At 39.0% G+C, this 19512-nt stretch overlaps 1 protein-coding gene across 1 annotated transcript; it reads left to right on the forward strand.

The window, feature by feature from the left end:
• Positions 1-285: 285 nt before the first annotated feature.
• LOC135223879 (methionine synthase-like) lies at positions 286-19104 on the forward strand. Its single transcript, XM_064262787.1, has 15 exons — positions 286-428; positions 1408-1638; positions 2572-2699; positions 4473-4564; positions 4850-4963; positions 12136-12321; positions 13118-13297; positions 13716-14582; positions 15656-15772; positions 16184-16358; positions 17091-17246; positions 17472-17659; positions 17779-17909; positions 18165-18333; positions 18784-19104. The coding sequence occupies exons 1-15, from the start codon at positions 424-426 to the stop codon at positions 19087-19089; spliced, it is 3045 nt and encodes a 1014-aa protein (XP_064118857.1). The 5' UTR covers positions 286-423; the 3' UTR covers positions 19090-19104.
• The last annotated feature ends 408 nt before the right edge of the window (positions 19105-19512 follow it).

A 19512-nucleotide genomic window follows, 5' to 3' on the forward strand; every position in this document is an offset into this window, starting at 1 on the left:
AATAAATATGAACAGAAAATGGGAATGGTTCCTGATATCCGCCTCCCAGTGGCGGGAATGGGTACTACCACTGGCCGCCCCACTAACGTGTGCCGCGAGTTTTGGAAATTCTGTCGGTGGACGTCTAGAAATACATAGCTGATATATAATTCTGCCAGGTAAGTATGAACAAACTTAATTGTATTATAACAATAACATTTTAACTACTGTATTGAGTTTTATGCTTTGACAATATTATAATAAACAAAATCCATTGCATGACTGGGAAGAATATTGCATAGAATATTGTAATTCATTCCCTTTACTGTTAGTTATCTTGACAATTCTTTTCAGGTGTCAGGTACCATAGTTGACAAATCTGGAAGAACTCTTTCTGGTCAGACAGGCGATGCTTTTGTTATCAGCATCTCTCATGCACAGCCTATGTGGTAAAATTATTATTATAAATATATATGAGATTAGTGTATTGTGGTTATACTATTTGTCACCTTGCATTCCTCTTTTATTTATTTCATATGGAGTAATTATTTGTTTACTTTCATACCAAAAGGTGAGGTTACAAGGTTCACATGCATGCTTCATAAATAGGTACTGTTTTTAGGATCAATTCACTCAATCACTCTCAAAGATGGAGGATAGTTTGAGTACTTGATGAAAAAAGGAAAAGGAGCTGTTGCTTACGGACAAATAAATATGAACTAACTGAATGCAACTTATTAAGTGCAATAACTACCAATTCAGTATGATGGCCAGCAATGGAGGCAGGAAAATATAGAAAAACAGACGTTACCAAGATAAGAATTGAAGTAAAATGTGCACTAGACAGTTAACAAAAAAAAAAAAAAAAAAAAAAAAAAAAAAAAAAAAAAAAAAAAAAAAAAAAAAAAAACTCCTTAATCATCAAACATAATGAAGGGAAAATATGTCAATGACAGTAAAATTGACAGTGTGCTCTCAGGAATTTTGGATGTGATAAGGTAGTTCCTCAACTCTACCTCAGGATGGTGGAGCTTGAGGACTATTCAGCTGGTAATGGATGCTACTTGGTAGCATTTATTAGAGTTTACTTTGTGTATAGCTAATTCCAAGAATTTTTTACATTTCAATAAAATATGCACATGTATAGCTTTATTTGCACAGTTAGGAACTTGATCAAAGTTTAAATGTTGAAATTTTTAGATTTCTAACATATGTACTAATAAAACTTCTAAAGGCTCACTATATATGGAAGTTCTGTAAACTTTCTTTGTGTTTAAGTATAATTTTGTTTCCTCTTGTTCTTTTAAACAACATTCATTAACAGTCAGTTCAAAATGTCTTATGTGTCAAGATGTTATTTATTTTCTATTGCTTATTTCAGCATCGGCTTATGTGTCGATGTTATTTATTTTCTATCGCTTATTTCAGCATCGGTTTGAATTGTGCCCTTGGAGCTGTAGAGATGCGTCCATTTATTGAAAATATTGGCTTGAATACAAAATCTTTTGTGATATGTTACCCCAATGCTGGCCTACCAAATACATTTGGAGAATATGATGAAACACCAGAGACTACAGCAAATCACATTAAAGAATTTGCTTTAGATGGACTGGTTAATGTGGTTGGAGGGTGTTGTGGTACTACTCCTGATCATATAAGGTAAATGAAAAATGTCTTTGTTGAGGAAATAAAAGCTCTGAGAGATTAGTTTGCAAAAAATTGTTTTTAAGTACAGTATTCTTTAATCTTAAGGATAATGAATTTCATATTAATGGGGTTTTGTGGTATTTTACTTAAAATAATAAAATTTTCATGTGGAAAATTAGTGAGTAAAGTGCTAGTCTGAGGATTCTTCATAGGTGCTATTACCCACTACCTCTGTTAGACATGGTAACTAATATTAAGTAAAAGAAATAGGGAGAGGACGAGAGAGAACTTTGTGAAAGAGAAAACAAATATATGGGGCTTTTGTGATGTCTACAAGGTTACCAGCCTTTGACTGCTCACCATGCCTGTCTGTTGTAATAATCAAATTAATATTTTGAGCCAAAGCAAGAAAAGTAAAACTGTAAATTGGCACCAAAATCATGAGAATCAATTATGGCTAATTTTTTTTTTATGTTTTAAATCCCAACTTCCTGATAGTTTGACTTAAGTCCCAAGCCCTAGAACCAGTTACCTTTGGATGTAGTAATAAGCCCCTGTGTTAAATGGATCTTGGTTTCTTCATTTTGTGAGCTTTGATACCAGAGATAAATTACCAGGTAGCTGGGTTTTTGGGTCTACTATATATAGCTTGGTCATATGATTACAGTTTATGATAGTTTCATATGTAAGAGTTTTGCTGTGATGGTTGATATTGACATGAATAAAGTGATAAGTAGTCCAGTCATTAAAGTAATTCACAACCTTTTGTAATGTCTTAAATACTTGATGCACCTGGAGATAATGAATTAAAGTTTGCTATAGGTTCTCATGGTTTTCATTTGAAAATGGAGAGTAAATTATACAGTTGCTTCCTGTTTCTACAAAATGGAGAAAGAATTTTTTAAAGCATATTTTTGCACTGACTGAAAACTGAGATAATTTCAGAGCAATTGCTGACACTGTAGCAACAATCAAGCCCCGAGTTCCTCCACAGGATTTATATGAGGGAGTGCAGTTGCTGTGTGGTTTGGAACCTACACGGATCACTACCAACACAAATTTTGTTAATATTGGTATGTTATTATTTATGGGTTTTGCCCTACATAATTTTATTATATTTTAAATATATTGAACATTTTTACTGACCTGCATTGCTATTTATATTTTTTTCATACAAATATACATTAGTAAGTATACAGAAATGCAGTACTGCATCTGATAATGACTGCAAGAGTTCTGTTGACATACAAAGTTTATAAATTACTTAATAAAAAACCAAAATATTGTCTCATAGCAATGCAATTCTTTGTAGAGAGAAATGGGCTAGAAATGTTAGAGACTTCTGCAATTTTAAAACTTTTGTGTGTGTTGTGAATTGAATGCATACGATTCAATACTATGGTACTGTATGTAGATAATTTACTCTCCTTAAATTATATGGACTTGACTGCTAAATATGTTGTTTTATACATTTAACTTACCTGTCAGATATATACTTAGCTATTTGACTCCGTCGTCCGACAGAAATTCGAATTTCGCGCACACGCTACCTGTAGGTCAGGTGATCTACTTACCTGCCGCTGGGTGGCAGGACTAGGAACCATCCCCATGTTATATCATATTTTTTCTATACCGCCTGTCTCCTGAGGGGAGGTAGGGTGGGTATAATTTTGTATATATCTGCCAGGTAAGTATGTATAAAACTTTATTGTATCATAACAATATCATTTTATTGACAGTGAGCCAAGAAAGTGGAATTTTCAGTAGTACGTACTTATAACCATATGACTTCTGAGAAAGGGCAAAAATTTCATGCCTGCTGAGATATAATTATTAACTTTAATATTAGGAAACTAGAAAACGTAAGTGACGACAATTATGTGCACTAAGTTATATAGCACGGAATGCTTTCAGTTCCATTTTGCAAGAGAAGCAGTGTGTTTTATGGCCTGTTAGTAATAAGGCTTTTAAGTTATGTGAAATATACTGAGTTTTTCTTTTCCAAATACTTACATTATTGTCAAAAGTACAATGGTGTAAAATATTTCAAACTGGAACTCTGCATTTGGAAACCAAAGAGGATAATGAATAAGTTTTAGTTTCAATAAAGATCAACTAAGATAAAACGAAAGTTCTCTGCATGTTTTGGTATAGAAAATACAGATTTCTTGCATAAAAATTTTTAATGATGTATTAGCTATATTTTACTTTGTACAGTTTAACATTCTGTTAAACAATAGATATATCTATGTAGGAAAGCATTGATTAATCAACTGATTCTGTTGGAGCACGGAACAATGAACTTAGCTGAGGCAGTTTCATAATTCTATTGCTTTTTGATTTACATCTTTTGCATTGCAAAACCACCTTAAGGTAATGCGTTACGAAACCACATTAAGGTTAATAAAGTGGAGAAATGATAGTAAATTGTGAGAAAAAGTCGAAATGTGAGCAGGGGAGTGTGAAGACAAGAGGTAAATGGCATTGTGAAACAGTAGTTGGTCAATGGATCATTGATGAGCTGTCTTTGGAGTTGTATAAAGAAGCTTATATTGTAGATATTGTATGCACAGTGGGACTATAGTGCTGAATCATGTATCTAATTCACAACAGACACAAAAGTTAATATCTTCTGGCAAATGAAAAGTGTTTCCAAGATTGCTTCTTTCTTTACTGTTCAATTAATTAAAAGGTTATTCCAGTAACTGTTCAAATCAAATGCAGTTATAACTGTATTACCTTTTAGAAATGGGTCTTTACAATTAAATCTAGTCTAATTGCAGTTTAGAAGGAAGACTACAATATTTGCTTTCTAATTTTCATTTAATAATTTGGATTTGTTGTAGGTGAGAGATGCAATGTGGCAGGCTCAAGAAAATTCTGTCGTCTAATAAAGGATGGAAATTATGAAGAAGCTCTTGCTATTGCAAAAATGCAGGTATGTTGTCGTTTGATACCGTAACTGCGTTAGTCATAAAACTTGCAAATCACCAAGCTTGTGAAATTCATGTAGTGTTGTATGGAAGGTAAAGTAAATCTATGAAGTAAAGAGGAACATTCAAATTAGTAAGCCAGCTAAAATTAAAAATGAATCCACATCACTAAATCTTATTATATTAGATAGATAAGGATCTGGATCGAATTATTTATGCACTTTATCCAAATTTCCTTTCATGCTATGTTCTGATGCATTCCAATCATTATTAGTATCAATTTCTTTCAGGTGGAAAATGGAGCTCAAATTTTAGACGTAAATATGGACGAAGGGCTGCTTGATGGCAAGGCAGCAATGACACGTTTTCTGAATTTAGTAGCAACAGAACCTGATATCTGTAAAGTATGTATATTAGTACTTATGTTGCTTTGTTTTTTAGCATTAACATTTATGGCATTTTTACATCAGCCATGTACATTTTTTTACATGCCCAGTCAGCTTCTTTTTTATACTTTCATTTTACAACATGTCCAGTCAATTTATTTACATCTAGTAGTACTTACTAAAGGTTTGTAAATTCACTGTAGATTGTTTGGCATATTGGTATTTCGTACTGTACTGTGCTATCAGCCCTTAGCATTTGCAGCTTTGCTGTCTTGATTCTAATAAATATAGTCTTCGCCACTCTCCTATGTTTGTTTATTCATGAGGTTTGGAGACAGAATGTGGAAAAGTTCCAGGAAAATATTAATAAAATATGCAAAAATGCATTAATGGTGAAGTGGATATTTATCTGAAAAATTTCTGTTGTTATAAGCGAACAAACCTTTGGTCTTAACAATAGGATAATTTCTAGCGCCTAGCTGGATCTTTTGACTGCCTGGGTGAGAGTCCTGTTAACCTCTCTTGCCCTTTTCCCGGTTCATTGCCCGTTTCGTTTCTGTTTAGTGGGTGTGTGTGTTTGGCTGGTATTATGGCTTCTTCTGCTCCTTCTCGGCGTCAGCGTATGTGCCTTGGAGTTCCAGGTTTTCCGTGTTCTCGTTTTTTGGCTTCGGCAGCGACTGACCCTCACATCACATGCAGTAGGTGTCGTTCTAATTTTTGTATTATTACGAATCCTTGCACGGAATGCCGAGCATGCCTGAGGAGCAGTGGAAGTCGTTTTATGGCAAGAGAGAACATCGGAGGGTTTTGACTCTTCCTACTTTGGAAGGTTTTGTGCCTATTCCCGATGTTTCATCTCTTGCAGTAGTCAACCCTCATAGTAGCGTTGTCCCTGCATCTCCTTCCTTTTCCTTCCTTTTCTTCCATTGACTCGTCGATGGAAGTGTCGGGAGGCCGCCAGGCTAATGTTTATAATGTAGCCCCTTCTTCCTTGGGAGTTTATTTGGTTGCCGAGAAGGGTGAGGCTTTTTCATCAATCTTCTCTTTTCCAGAGTCGGAGGCATCCAAAATGGCTGCGATTTGGAAGACGCTCGGGCTAGGGGGTACCCCATCCTTGGAGGGGTTGCTAGCGCATTTTGTGGAGGCTCACACCCCCCCTTCCCAGTCTGACCAGGCCATCCCCCCTCCTCCCGGCCTTGTCTTCGTGGGTAGCAGCAGTCGGCCATCTTTTATTGCTCCCCCAGTGTCTGCCGCCGCTTCGAGTTGGAGTGACGTCACGGGGTCCGTCCTTGTGTATTCCTCCGCCAGTGGCGTCTCTTTCACCCTCGCACCAAGGGGAAGCCATGTGTCACTCACGTCGATGATGTCTCTCCCAGCCATCTCCTCTGATCTGCCTTTCTCAGCCGTGATGTCATCACTGCCGCCCAGTTCGCTACATCTCCCTTTATTGTCATCGGAGCCTTCTCTGGCACATCAGTCTGAGGTCATATGCCAGGCAGTGCTTCAGAGGTTGGACTGTTTTAGATGTGAAGTTGGCTGCCTTATCAGTTGGGAAGACTGGTAGGAACGTGTTGCTTCGTCCCCACCTCCTGAGAAGAGTGCGCGTAAGAAACTAGTGCTGTCTTCTTCTCCCTCTTCCCCCTCCACGCCCTGTTGGCGTATCAAGCGTTGGAAGGCTAAGAACTTTGCCCTTCCTTCGCCTTCGAGGGAGGAACAACGCGGACGTGTTCCCGAAAGTGCTGTTGTTTCGGGCAGTGGTAGTGGTGTGCGTTCTGCTGGAGATGCTTCGTTCCTCTGCCTCGAATCTCGAGCGTGTTACCCCCCACCCCCTCCCCCAACCCCCCCCCCCGTCCATGCACATCGCGAGCATGTTGCAACCTCCCCTGCCCGTGCTTGTGATGTTAGTGCTCCTTCTTCTCCAAGGCCTATTCGTCTCCGTAAGGATCTCAAGGCACCTGTCAAGAGGTCGAAGGTAGTGAGCACGGAGTTGGTGCAGCTGAAGTGTTTGCGTGCCTCTCTCACTGGTGCTTCCAAGAGTTCGACTCTAAGGGATTCCCCTTCGATCTCGAGTGTTCGAGTTTCCCCCCATCTCACGTACGTACGTCCGCCACGCCCGTGACCATTCATCGACATGTGGAGTCATCTGTTGAGGTAAGTGATGTTCCTAGTATTATAGTGGGTTCGTCTCGGAGGCCGACGCTTGGACCCAGCCCACACAGGTTAGTTGGGGTTTCGGGCTGTTTGGCTGCTAACCCTTCCGTTAATTTTGGTGGAGAAGGCACCTTAGAAGAGCCTGCACATCCTTCTCGTCGTCGGTCTCCGTTGCCTTAGCAGGAGGAGGGAGACATGCAAGAGTTTCTGCCTTCCTTTTCGGAAGTTGTTAATCTCGTTCGTTGTTTTAAAAATTTGGAAAGTAGGACTCGGGCTCAGTCGTCCTACACTCCTTCTTGCTTGGAGGCCTTGGTGGGAGCTACTCAGGACCCCAAATCATCTCTTTAGCTTCCTTTGTCGGGGCACATTCAGTCGGTCTTGAGAAGGTTAACGCCTCTATTTTGGACCGGGACGGTTCGCTTTGCTGTAGGGGCTCTATCAAACTACTAACCCCGCCTCTCACGAGACATAGGAAGTACTATGCTATGATCTCGGCATTTTTGTTGTCACGCCATCTTAACCCAGACGTCATTCGCCCGAAGTCGGGTTTGACTTTGGAACAGGTGAGGTTGGTGGCTCCGTCCTTGTCTCCGCAAGATGCCTCAGCATTAGAATCTACGGCGGCCTCCATGTTGCAGACGGTTTCTTGGCTGGACCTCTGGTCTGTGGTTATTGCCAAGATAGCTTCCGACAGGTCCCCGGAAGAGTTGGTGAGTGCTTCCTCGCTTGCCAGTCTGTTGCAGTCCGGGGGCAAGGCGCTTTCATATTTGGTTCACCTCAGTGCCAATTTATGGGCTAATCTTCTGATTAGAAGGGACGCGGCTTTGTCTAGGATGGAGAGATCGCTCGACACTGAGTCCTTGCTGGCATTGAGGAACGGAGATCTGTTGGAGTCCCAATTTTTGTTTCCTCGGACAGAACTCGAAAATGCGATAGACTGGCACCGGGCTGACACCAAAGACCGACTGGTGCACCTGGCTGTGTCTAAGTTGGAGTCTCGTCCTCGGAGACATCTGGCTCCTCCTCCTCCCCTGTCCAGCGGCAGTCAAGGAGATTGTCGCCTGGTAGGCCGTCGAGGACCTCGAGTTTGACAGGGCCTTCCCTTTCGACACAGCCTAAGTCAGAAGATCAACGCCCCTTTCGCTCTTGTTCCTTTAAGCCAAGAAGGGGCCCAAGGGGCAGAGGTAAAGGGGGCTGTTGGTAGGTTAGGCGCCTCTCCCTCTCCTGCGCCATGGGTGGGGGGGGTGCCTGGCTGGCCATTGGGCCAAGTGGCAGAGTTATGGGGCAGAGAAGTGGCTGGTAGATGTCCTTCGGGTGGGATACCTACTGCCATTCGACTTCTCTCCTCCTCTGTCGGACAAGCCGCAGCTCAGGAAGGCATATCCTCCAGATTCTCTGAAGTTCTTGGCTCTTTGGGAGGAAGTGCAGAAAATGCTGGACAAGGATGCGATAGAGGAAGTAGTGCTCCATCCCCGGGTTTTTACAGTGACATCTTCTTGGTGCCCAAGGCGTCGGGAGGATGGAGGCCTGTGATCGACTTATCCACCTTGAATCACTTCGTCAGGAAGACACGGTTCAAGATGGAGACCTCGCACTCGGTGTTGGCAGTCGTGAGGGAAGGCGACTTCATGCTGTCGATAGACTTAAGGGACGCATACTTCCAAATCCCTGTCCATCCCACGTCCAGGAAGTTCCTTCCCTTCTCTCTTGCGGACAAGATCTTCAAGTTCAAAGTTTTGTGCTTCGGGCTGACGACGGCCCCTCAAGTGTTCACAAGGGTCTTCTCTCTCGTGTTAAGTTGGGCCCATGCTGAGGGGATCTGTTTGCTGAGGTATCTCGATGATTGGTTAGTCTTGGCAGTTTCCAGGGAGAAGCTGCTGCAGGACAGGGATCGTCTACTTCAGTTCTATCTGGACCTGGGCATATTAGTCAACCAGGAAAAGTCGAACCTCATACCCACTCAAAGGATTCTCTACCTGGGCATGGTAATTGATACAACAGTGGCAAAAGTTTTCCTGTTGGATCAGAGATCAGAGAAGTTGCGGGCGGTAGCGCGCAACTTCCTGTCAGAGTCACATCAGTCAGCTCATCAGTGGCAGGTTCTTCTGGGAGTGTTGTCTTTCCTGGATAAGCTGATCCCTCATGGGCGTCTTCATCTTCGGTCTCTGCAATGAAGACTGGGAGAATTCTGGTCTCGGGGGGGGGGACTCTCCCCTGTTTATGGTTCCTCTGTCTCTGGAAGTGAGAGAAGACCTTCGTTGGTGGTTGGATGACCAGAATCTGTTGAAGGGTGTCCCTCTGCATTCTCTTCCACCGGACTTCCTTCTGTTCTCGGATGCCTCCCTCGCAGGTTGGGGTGCTCATTTAGGCGGCCTCATCGCTTCAGGCGTTTGGAGTATGGAGGACAAGAAGCAACATATCAAGGTCTTGGAGTTGAAGGCAGCTTTCCTGGATCTGAAGGAGTTTCGGGGGAAGGTAGAGGGTCATCCTGTCGTTCTCATGTCGGACACCACCACGGTGGTAGCCTATGTGAACAAACAGGGAGACCTGGTTTCACGTCAACTTCACGCCTTGACCGTCGAGCTTCACCAGTGGGCGGTCAGCAATTCAGTAGAGCTCTCAGCCAGGTATATCCCATGGAAACGGAACGTGGTCTCAGACAAACTCAGTCGTCGGGATCAGATCCTAGGCACAGAGTGGTCCCTTCATCAAGTGGTGGCAGGCAAGCTTTTCCAGATTTGGGGGAGACCCATGCTGGACCTTTTTGTGACACGCTTCAACAGGAAGCTGGAGGTGGTCTGTTCAGTGGTTCCAGATCCTTTAGCATTGGCAGAGGATGCATTCCAACATCCCTGGGACAACCTGGAGGTGTGTGCCTTCCCTCCATTTTGTTTGATCTGTTAGGTTCTGAACAGGCTGATGAGTTCACAGGGTCTCAGGATGACTTTGGTAGCCCCTCTGTGGCCTCAGGCGGAATGGTTTCCAGATCTGCTGTCGTTGTTGTCAGAGGTTCCAAGGGAGATTCCCCCTTGGCGACATCTCTTGTGTCAGCCCCATGTGTAAAGGTTCCACCAGTAAGTAGAATCCCTGCCTCTTCACGGTTGGAGGCTATCAAGTATCTCCTCCGAGCAAGAGGCTTTTCTCAGAGAACAGTTGGGCACATGTCCTGCAGTCGTAGAAAGTCGACCTCTGCAGTTTACCAAGGCAAATGGGCGATCTACTGTGATTGGTGTCGTAAGCGGGGTTTTTCTCCACTCGCGACCTCTATTCAGCGAAAAGCAGACTTTTTAACCTTCCTCAAAGACAAGAAACGTTTGTCCGTTTCTGCTATTAGAGGCTACAGGGCGGCCCTGAGTTTGGTGTTATGCCTTAAGGGTATCGACATCTCCTCTTCCTGGGAACTTTCCCTGCTATTTAAGGGGTTTGAGCAGTCGAGTTCTCCTAGAGAGCTCAAGCCTCCGAATTGGGATGTTTCCTTGGTTCTTAAGAGCTTCACTAAGAGTCCATATGAGCCCTTGCGTCACTCATCTGACAGGAACCTGATGCTCAAGACAGTTTTCCTTCTGGCTTTGGCATCTTCCAAGAGGGTAAGAGAGCTCCACGGTCTGAGCTATGAGGTGAAGCACACCAGGGGTTGGGGGTCGATGTCCTTCGGTGCATGATAACAGGTTCACTCTGTTTTCTATTCTATCACTGACTGACTTTGTGGGCGATGATGCTCAAGACACGTCATTCGCTGGACTGGTCTGATACAGGTGAGTAAGGTAGTCATGCTGATAGTATGGTCATGCAATATACAAATATCTTACCTGCTATTTGGTAGCATATGCTCCACTCCTTGGCAAGGAGTGGTTGGGAGTAATACAAACCCTGGTGTCTTGGTTTGTTGTTGGACAGTCAAAGTTTCTCTTTTGTTCCCTATACAATGGTTATCCCATATATCATTGTACGTCACTCAGGTTCTGAGTAGTTACATATCGATTTATCTAGCTTCTCAACAGGCTTCAGTTGCTCTCCAAGAACCATTTCTTTTGAGAGCTGGACTGGTGGGTAGGGCCCAGCTGGTCTAGGATGTCTTATACCTCCCTCCAAGTATGAGTCTATCCTATTGTTAAGACAGAGGGTTTGTTTGCGTATGAACAAATGACAAATTTTCTAAGACAATTTGTATTTTTCATGGCTACAAACCTGAGGTCTTAATGTTATACTGCCTGCCTCTAGCCGCCCCTCTGTTTGTTAAGTCATCCTGAGTTGGGAAAGACTGGTGCAGTGGCGTCGTCCTTGACCACTCCTAACCCGAACTATGCATGGGTTGCCAGATACCACAAGATTCCTTGCTTTCATCTGCTTTTTAACTGGATCCAGCTAGGCGCTAGAAATTATCCTATTGTTAAGACCTCAGGTTTGTAGCTATGAAAAGTACAAATTGTCTTAGAAAATTTGTTATCTTGCAAGTTTTTTTTAACTGACATGAAGTCTGGTCCTAGTCACTAAAATGTATATCTATTTTTGAAGTCCTGGGATTCTAACTGTTAACAATTTTTAAAATAACTTCATGCATGCTGTATTTTGGTCAGTAACCTTGCATGTTTTCATAGAACTCCAGTGAACCCTGAAAGCAATCACACTTCTTATAGCTAGCACAGAAGTTGCCAATATATTATAATGCACAGCAAAATATGCTTATTCATATGTTCAAATTTGCATTAATGTGTCTTTATCTTAATCCTGAGGTAACATAGTATATTGACTCATGTAGTTAATGTGTGTCTCTCTAACTTAACTGAGACACAGTTTGCATTGTTTTTGGTTGCAGAACCTACATTAGAAAACCTAACTTTCCTTTAGAAGGATTCCTTCTGGGAAAATCGTAGTCACATTCCAAGGAGGTTTTATAAGATACATTGCTTAAACTGTTGTTTGACTTACACAATGGCAAAAAATTACAAGAAATGCACAAACTGCAGAAGAAATGCACAAGTAATCTTTTGTGTTGAAAGGCAACAGCGTTCTTCATTAACATTTTAACACATTTTCAGGTCCCAATCTGTATAGATTCTTCCAACTTTGAGGTAATTGAAGCTGGTTTAAAGGTCACCCAGGGTAAATGTATTGTGAATTCGATATCCCTAAAGGAAGGAGAAGATGACTTCCTTCAAAAAGCTCGTAAGATAAAGAAATATGGTGCTGCAGTGGTTATCATGGCTTTTGATGAAAAAGGTCAGGTGAGTAAACTTCTGATAACAGCCTTTCATTTATTCAGTTTGTTGATTAATGCCTATGTGTTCTGTAATGCATTAGTGTTGCATTGTAGTGACTGAAGAAGTCTTCTTTGAAGAGTATGAATCTTAGTTTTTATACTTTTGCTTTTTTTTTCACCATGTTGATATATTTTCTGGTTTTAAGAGACTTTCTCCTGACTACTTAATAAAGTGGACATAAGGATTTTTTTTTCATATGAAGGGCATTACTGCAGTTAGAAAGCACATCATGGCTAATTATTTCATCACAAAGTACATTGCTTACCAATCGTATATGGTATGCTAATCTTATTTATCAGTGGTTCAGCAACCTCTATTTGCTGTATGCTTACTGAATTTGTTAATGCTCCCCCCTGACTCCGGCTTCATAATTCAGTATGTCACAAAGGAAACAGAAATATTCTCACCCCTAAAATTCTGCTGCTGGCATAGTATGTAATCATTTTTCTGTTCCAGTTAGTCCTTTTAATTTTGAACTTCATCCTTTCACAGCCACCCATGATGTGTGCTATGGGGACAGATGTAATCTCAGTGTGTTGGCATGGGATTTGTCATTAGTAGTACTTTAAAATTACACTATACCTTTTTGTAAATATGTATTACAGTAAAGGTGCTGTACAGTATACTGGTTTTTCTAACTCTGTCGTTATGAAACTTCTGACGTGAATTACTGACTTAAATTTTACTAATTTTTATATGAATGAGTCACTCTCAGTAAAGACACATTTGAGATTCATGATCTCTAATATTTTATTTTCAGGCTGTGGACAGTGAAAATAAAATCAAGATATGTCAGAGGTCTTACAAGTTGCTCACTGAAAAAGTTGGATTCAATTGCAACGACATCATCTTTGATCCAAACATTTTAACGATAGCTACAGGTATTGAAGAGCACAATACTTATGGTATCAGTTTTATAGAAGCTACTAAAGTTATAAAGGTAATTATAGTTTCCTTATAATTATAACATGAAATATTGGATATAATATTTGGCAATAAGTTTCACAGATATGTAAATATGAATTGCAGTCAGCCACTTCAGACCAAAAAATACAACTATGTAAGATTGGTTTGAATGAAACCTAAATTTATTTGAAAGAATGGTCCTGTTAAGCCTCAACAAGAACCATGTTGTATTTAAGAAGTATGTAAGCCTTGCAAAGATAAGCAGGATTTTTTGTTTTCATATACTTTGCCATTTACTGAAATGATATGCACCTTTAGTAGTTAAAAATAGTTACATACTGAATCAGACTTTTACGACCCATATGACTTTGCATTCACAAGGATAACTGGAGTACAAATAGTGGATGTTTTATTTCTAGTTTATCATTTGATATTGGTGTCCTTATTTTCAGGCTACTTGTCCTGGTGCAAGAGTCAGCGGAGGTGTAAGTAATTTTTCTTTTTCTTTCCGTGGGAAAGAAACAATACGTGAAGCTATGCATTCAGTATTTTTATATCATGCCATTAAAGCTGGTATGGACATGGGTATTGTGAATGCAGGCTGTTTACCTCTCTATGATGACATTGAGAGGGAACTTCTAGAACTTGCCGAAGCATTATTATGGAACACAGATCCAGAGGGTACAGAAAAGCTACTGGCCTATGCTGAAAAGAATACTACCCAAACAAAGAGTGATAATCTCGTTGACGACTGGAGGTTAAAGAGTGTAGAGGAACGGTTAAAACATTCACTTGTGAAAGGTATAGATAAATTCATTGAAATGGACACAGAAGAGGCAAGAGCTAATACCGAAAAATATCCTAGACCATTAAATGTTATTGAAGGCCCATTAATGAACGGTATGAGTGTCGTTGGAGACCTTTTTGGCAGCGGTAAAATGTTCCTTCCTCAAGTTATTAAATCAGCACGAGTAATGAAGAAGGCGGTTGGGTATTTAATTCCATTTATGGAAGAAGAACGTCAAAGAAAACTGAAAGAATCAGGAAGCATTGCTTTGGAAAGTGAGAGGTATAATGGTACGATTGTTCTAGCAACTGTTAAAGGCGATGTTCATGATATTGGTAAAAATATTGTGGGTGTCGTCCTTGGATGCAATAACTATCGAGTTATAGATCTGGGTGTGATGTGTTCTTGTGATAAGATTTTGGAGTGTGCTATTGCTGAAAAGGCAGACATTATTGGACTCTCTGGACTTATAACGCCATCCCTCGATGAAATGATATTTGTTGCTAAGGAAATGGAGAGATTAGGACTGCAGGTGAGTAGACTATTTCATGTTATTTAAGTGTTTGTATGAACTTTACATCTATCTTACACAATATTGGCTGGTTATTCTATTTTTGTAATGTTACTGAAGTGTAGATAACAATATGTTGTTTCTTCTCTTTGTTATACAGTGAGTTTTGCTTTATTGTGGCATATGATATTGAATGCAGGAATAAGAAAAGACAGAAGTTCTGTGAAATGGATGAAGCAAAGTGCAAATAGAGAGGAATGAAAGAAATGTCTATATGATGAATTATAATCTTTAGTAATTTTCTGTGTACAGATATTATGACATTATCCAATTACATTAAAAGTAAAAACCCCAAATGGCCCAGGAATGGGATAACATGATAAATCAGATGTCATTTATTACGAGGACATTCATATACAGTATGTATATAACAAATCTTGTCTGAATTTATGTCCTGAAATATTACTTCAATCTGTGTGCTGAATCTTCAAACATACAAGGTAAGGATGTCCAATGACAAAATGATTTCTTTTACACTACCTTCCTTACATTTACTCTCAAATATTCATCACAGAAGATAAAAAAATGCAAAATAATTTTTGGAATATTTTCATTGCTTATTGTTTCAGATTTCAAATATGAAATACCAGCCGTTTTTTATAATTATTTGTAATGGGAACAACAGTCAGTATTTATTCTTTATTGGTCAATCTTTTAAAAGCTAATTTCAATATTTTTGTAGCAGTAAATTTTAAACTTGATTGTGTTAGTATGTACCCAAGTGCCAAACTATTTGCATTTTTTTAAAGTTGTCAAGTAAAGTTGTTAAATGTCTATTTTTACATAAAAATTTCTTAAAAGTCCACAATTTTCCAATTTCTAAAATATGTTTACATGAAAAGAAAATTATTACCTGTACTGCGGCAGGTAATTTTCAACTCGACATCACTCATAAGTTTATATTTACAATGTCTGGAAATTTACCTTTCATTCTAACAATTTTCCTTGTATTCACTGTGTCCCATAATTTACCATGTAATCTAACAGTTTTCCTTCTCCCTGTCTCTGGTAGTGATGTTTCTCTTTCATTTTAGGTTCCTCTTTTGATTGGGGGAGCAACAACATCCAGAACCCACACAGCAGTAAAGATTGCCCCTCGATATAAGCATCCTGTTGTCCATGTTATTGATGCATCCAAAAGTGTAGTTGTGGTTAGTATGTGTAATGGAGGTTTATTGTATATAGTATGTACTTCACAGGATCAGAATTTGTGGATTAATTTCCTAGTAGAGATTAATAATCCCTTACATATAATGGGAGTTACTGTACGTATGTGGTCTACAGATCTTAGTTTGTAGTTTTATTTTCTAGTAGAGATTAATAATCTCTTTCATTTGAACATGGAAGGAGTATCATTAATGTAGCATGTTTTTTTTTAAAGAAAATCTACCTTTGAATCTCTGTAGCTTGTCAAGTAATTAGGATGTAACTAGAATTTTTTCATACTTTTATAAATACTACAGTAGTAGTGTATTTCTGACCTAATGTTTTTGTCACAGAAGTTCTCCATTTGTATGTGATTGGTTTGACAGTTGATTTTTTTCATGTACATTTCTTTATAGTGTTCATCTCTAATGGACAAGACTGTGTATGACGATTATATTGATGAGCTCAATGAAGATTATGAAGGGATAAGAGAGGAACATTATGAGAATCTTCGGGAAAAGAAGTTTGTAAGCTTATCAGAGGCTAGGGAAAAGAAGTTCTCCATAGATTGGGCGAGTGAGCCTTTACCTGGTTAGTAAATAATGCAGGTTTTGTTAATTCTTTTTTTTTCCTTTTGAAACTGCATTAATGAATTTACATTTTAATTTCATGTGCGTACAATCTTCTGTTGGAATATGTAAATATGTAAAATCAAATACAAATTACAGCATTAGTAAAGAATGTGTACTGTAGAATTTTTGCTAAAGAACAGTATAAGTAAAATTAGTGTAAAATACATATATATTTATGGTAGGATATTTCAGTAAAAAGAATTTCTGTCATTATTCATGCAATGTTCACTACAACATTTTGCAGGACTAGGTGTTGGTTGTACGTACTGCTTAAAGTCCTATGCATGACAATAGGGATGTTTGTGCTTGGTAGCTTTAAGCATAAATTGTATTATTTTTATTTTGCATTATCTGTAGCCAGTAATGTATTTTTTTTTGTCATGTAGGGTGCTTGGTGGTCACTAATACCCCTTCATCTTCAACTTTGGACTTGAGCAATGCATGTTAGCCAAGCTATTTACAGGAATCAGTACCTGAATTGTCTGTTACCAAGGTATTGGCAACACAGGTGGCAAGCCTAAAACATGTTCCATAAAATCAAAGAAGAGAAATGCTGCAAATGAATAACATTATGTAGGTTGCTACCCATTTATATCAAGAGTCAGTCATGTATAAATGAGGCAGGTTTTCATTCTTTTATTAGTTTTGCTTTGGCATACGTTGAATCATGTGTTTTCAATTTTCTTCACAGTACCACCAAAGTTATTGGGAGTGAAGGCTTTCAAAGACTATGATCTAAATCTTCTCGTGCCATACATCGACTGGAAACCATTCTTTGATGTATGGCAACTCCGTGGAAAATATCCAAATAGAGGTTATCCCAAAATTTTTAAAGATGCTACTGTAGGTAAGTGTCCTTAATTCCTTAATTGAGCTTCTTTATAGTAAAATCAAGGGTTCACCCTCTTAGATTAACATTGTAGAATTCCATAGCCTCTGTAACTTCAATATATTTAATAATATGTTATTATGTAAGAGTAGTAATTTAGGATGTAATAGTACTTGAACTGTCTCAGCTTCTACAGTAGTTACTGTTTATATACTGTGTACTAATTCTTTATGTTTACAAAAGGGGGTGAAGCCAAACGTGTCTTTGATGATGCACAGAGACTCCTTTCTACTATTATCGCTGAAGGAACTTTAAAAGCACATGGTATTGTTGGGTTTTATCCAGCTAATGCTGTAGATGATGACATTGAAGTTTACAGTGATGAGTCAAGATCGCAGATTACTGCAAGACTACATGGACTGAGGCAGCAGGTAATTTCATAATTGTTAAGCAACCTAAATTCTTTGGCACAACTCTGTTTGTATTTTTGAAATTTTTTAGTCTATAGAATCAGTAGCAACTTGTATTCATTTCTAAATATTTTAATCAGGCTGCCAAGGAAAGTCATACTCCATTTTGCTGCATTTCGGATTTCATTGCTCCTAAAGAAACTGGAATAAAGGACTACATTGGAATGTTTGCTGTTTCTGCTGGATTTGGAACAGAGAAGCTGTGTAATCAGTACGTATAATGTGTTTAAAGTTAAGTTGTAGAAACTTGTTGAACTAGTATTTAAACTTTACTGAGGATTTTTGTCATTATAAGGATATGTATATTTATAACAAGCATTAACAATATCAAATGCAAAAGTGATAGTTTTCAACATTTGCACTACATATATGTAATATTTTGTGCTGTACTAAGGATTTGGTTACCTATTGGAGAAGAAGGCAACTCACTGATATTTTCTGTTTGTTCATGCATTATTTCTTTCAGATTTCAAGCAGATTATGATGATTATAATATCATCCTAGTCAAAGCAATTGCTGACAGATTAGCAGAAGCCTTTGCTGAGGAACTTCATGAAAGAGTAAGGAAAGACTTGTGGGGCTATGCCAGTGAGGAGTATTTGGAAGCTAATGATCTACATAGGGTTAAATATCAGGTAAAATAAATTATTTTATAAATTAGTCTACCCATGATTAGAACTCTGATGATGATATATACTGACTATCAACTTTTTCATGATGATGATTTGTGGTCTGTAATGACAGTATATGCAGCAAGCTTACTTTTGAATGTTATGTACTTTTATCTTTCTTGTTTTCCAAATGATGTCAGTTACAGTATCATTACTTTCACAGGGGCATATCTGAATTTTAACATTTTTATTAAAATCACAATTACTTTTACTTACAGTTGAATATTATTACAGTATTTCAGTTCTATACCTGTGCAATACTAGTTCTTATAATACAATTAGTACGTGTAAAGCAAGTCTGATGAGTATACTCCTAGTTCTGTGCTGTTTACATTACTTTTGATTTAATATAATAAAGTAGTTATGTGAATAAGATTTGCAACAAAAGTTTTAAAAAGATATTGCTATCTTTAGGGCATTCGTCCTGCACCTGGCTATCCAAGCCAGCCTGACCACCAGGAGAAGATTACTATGTGGAACCTTATGAATGCTGAAGAGCTGACAGGTATCGGGTTGACAGAGGCTCTAGCCATGACCCCAGCAGCCTCTGTCTCAGGATTATATTTTGCCAATCCAAAGAGTTTTTACTTTGGTGTTGGTAAAATTGAAAAAGATCAGGTAAGTTTAGATGGTGGCATCATTTATGATAACTTTTGCCACTATCAGACAGTTAAAGTGGATTGTATTATTACAAAGCACTATAATTCTGTGATTCTTTAAAATCCTTTGAAAACTTACAAATTTTTTTATAAATTTTTTATGCATTGCTGCATAAGCTGATACTCCATTGAGTGGCATTTCAATGTGGATTCAATAGGATTTGCCATGAATAAATGGCAAGAGGCATCGAGACCTAATTTGTACAAGTGTTACCTGGTAAAAATGATATTGTTAGTATACAATAAAGTTTTGTACATACTTACCTGGCAGATATATACTTAGCTTAGGTCTCTGACGTCACGACAGAAAATTCAAAACTCGCGGCACACGCTACAGGTAGGTCAGGTGATCTACCTTACCCGCCGCTGGGAGGCGGGTGTAAGAACCAGTCCCCCTTTCTTGTCAGGTTATTTTCTTCCACCTGTCTCCTGAGGGGAGGCTGGGCGGGCCATCAATCGTATATATCTGCCAGGTAAGTATGTA

Source organism: Macrobrachium nipponense, chromosome 10, assembly GCF_015104395.2.
Source record: "Macrobrachium nipponense isolate FS-2020 chromosome 10, ASM1510439v2, whole genome shotgun sequence".
NCBI lineage: Eukaryota > Metazoa > Arthropoda > Malacostraca > Decapoda > Palaemonidae > Macrobrachium > Macrobrachium nipponense.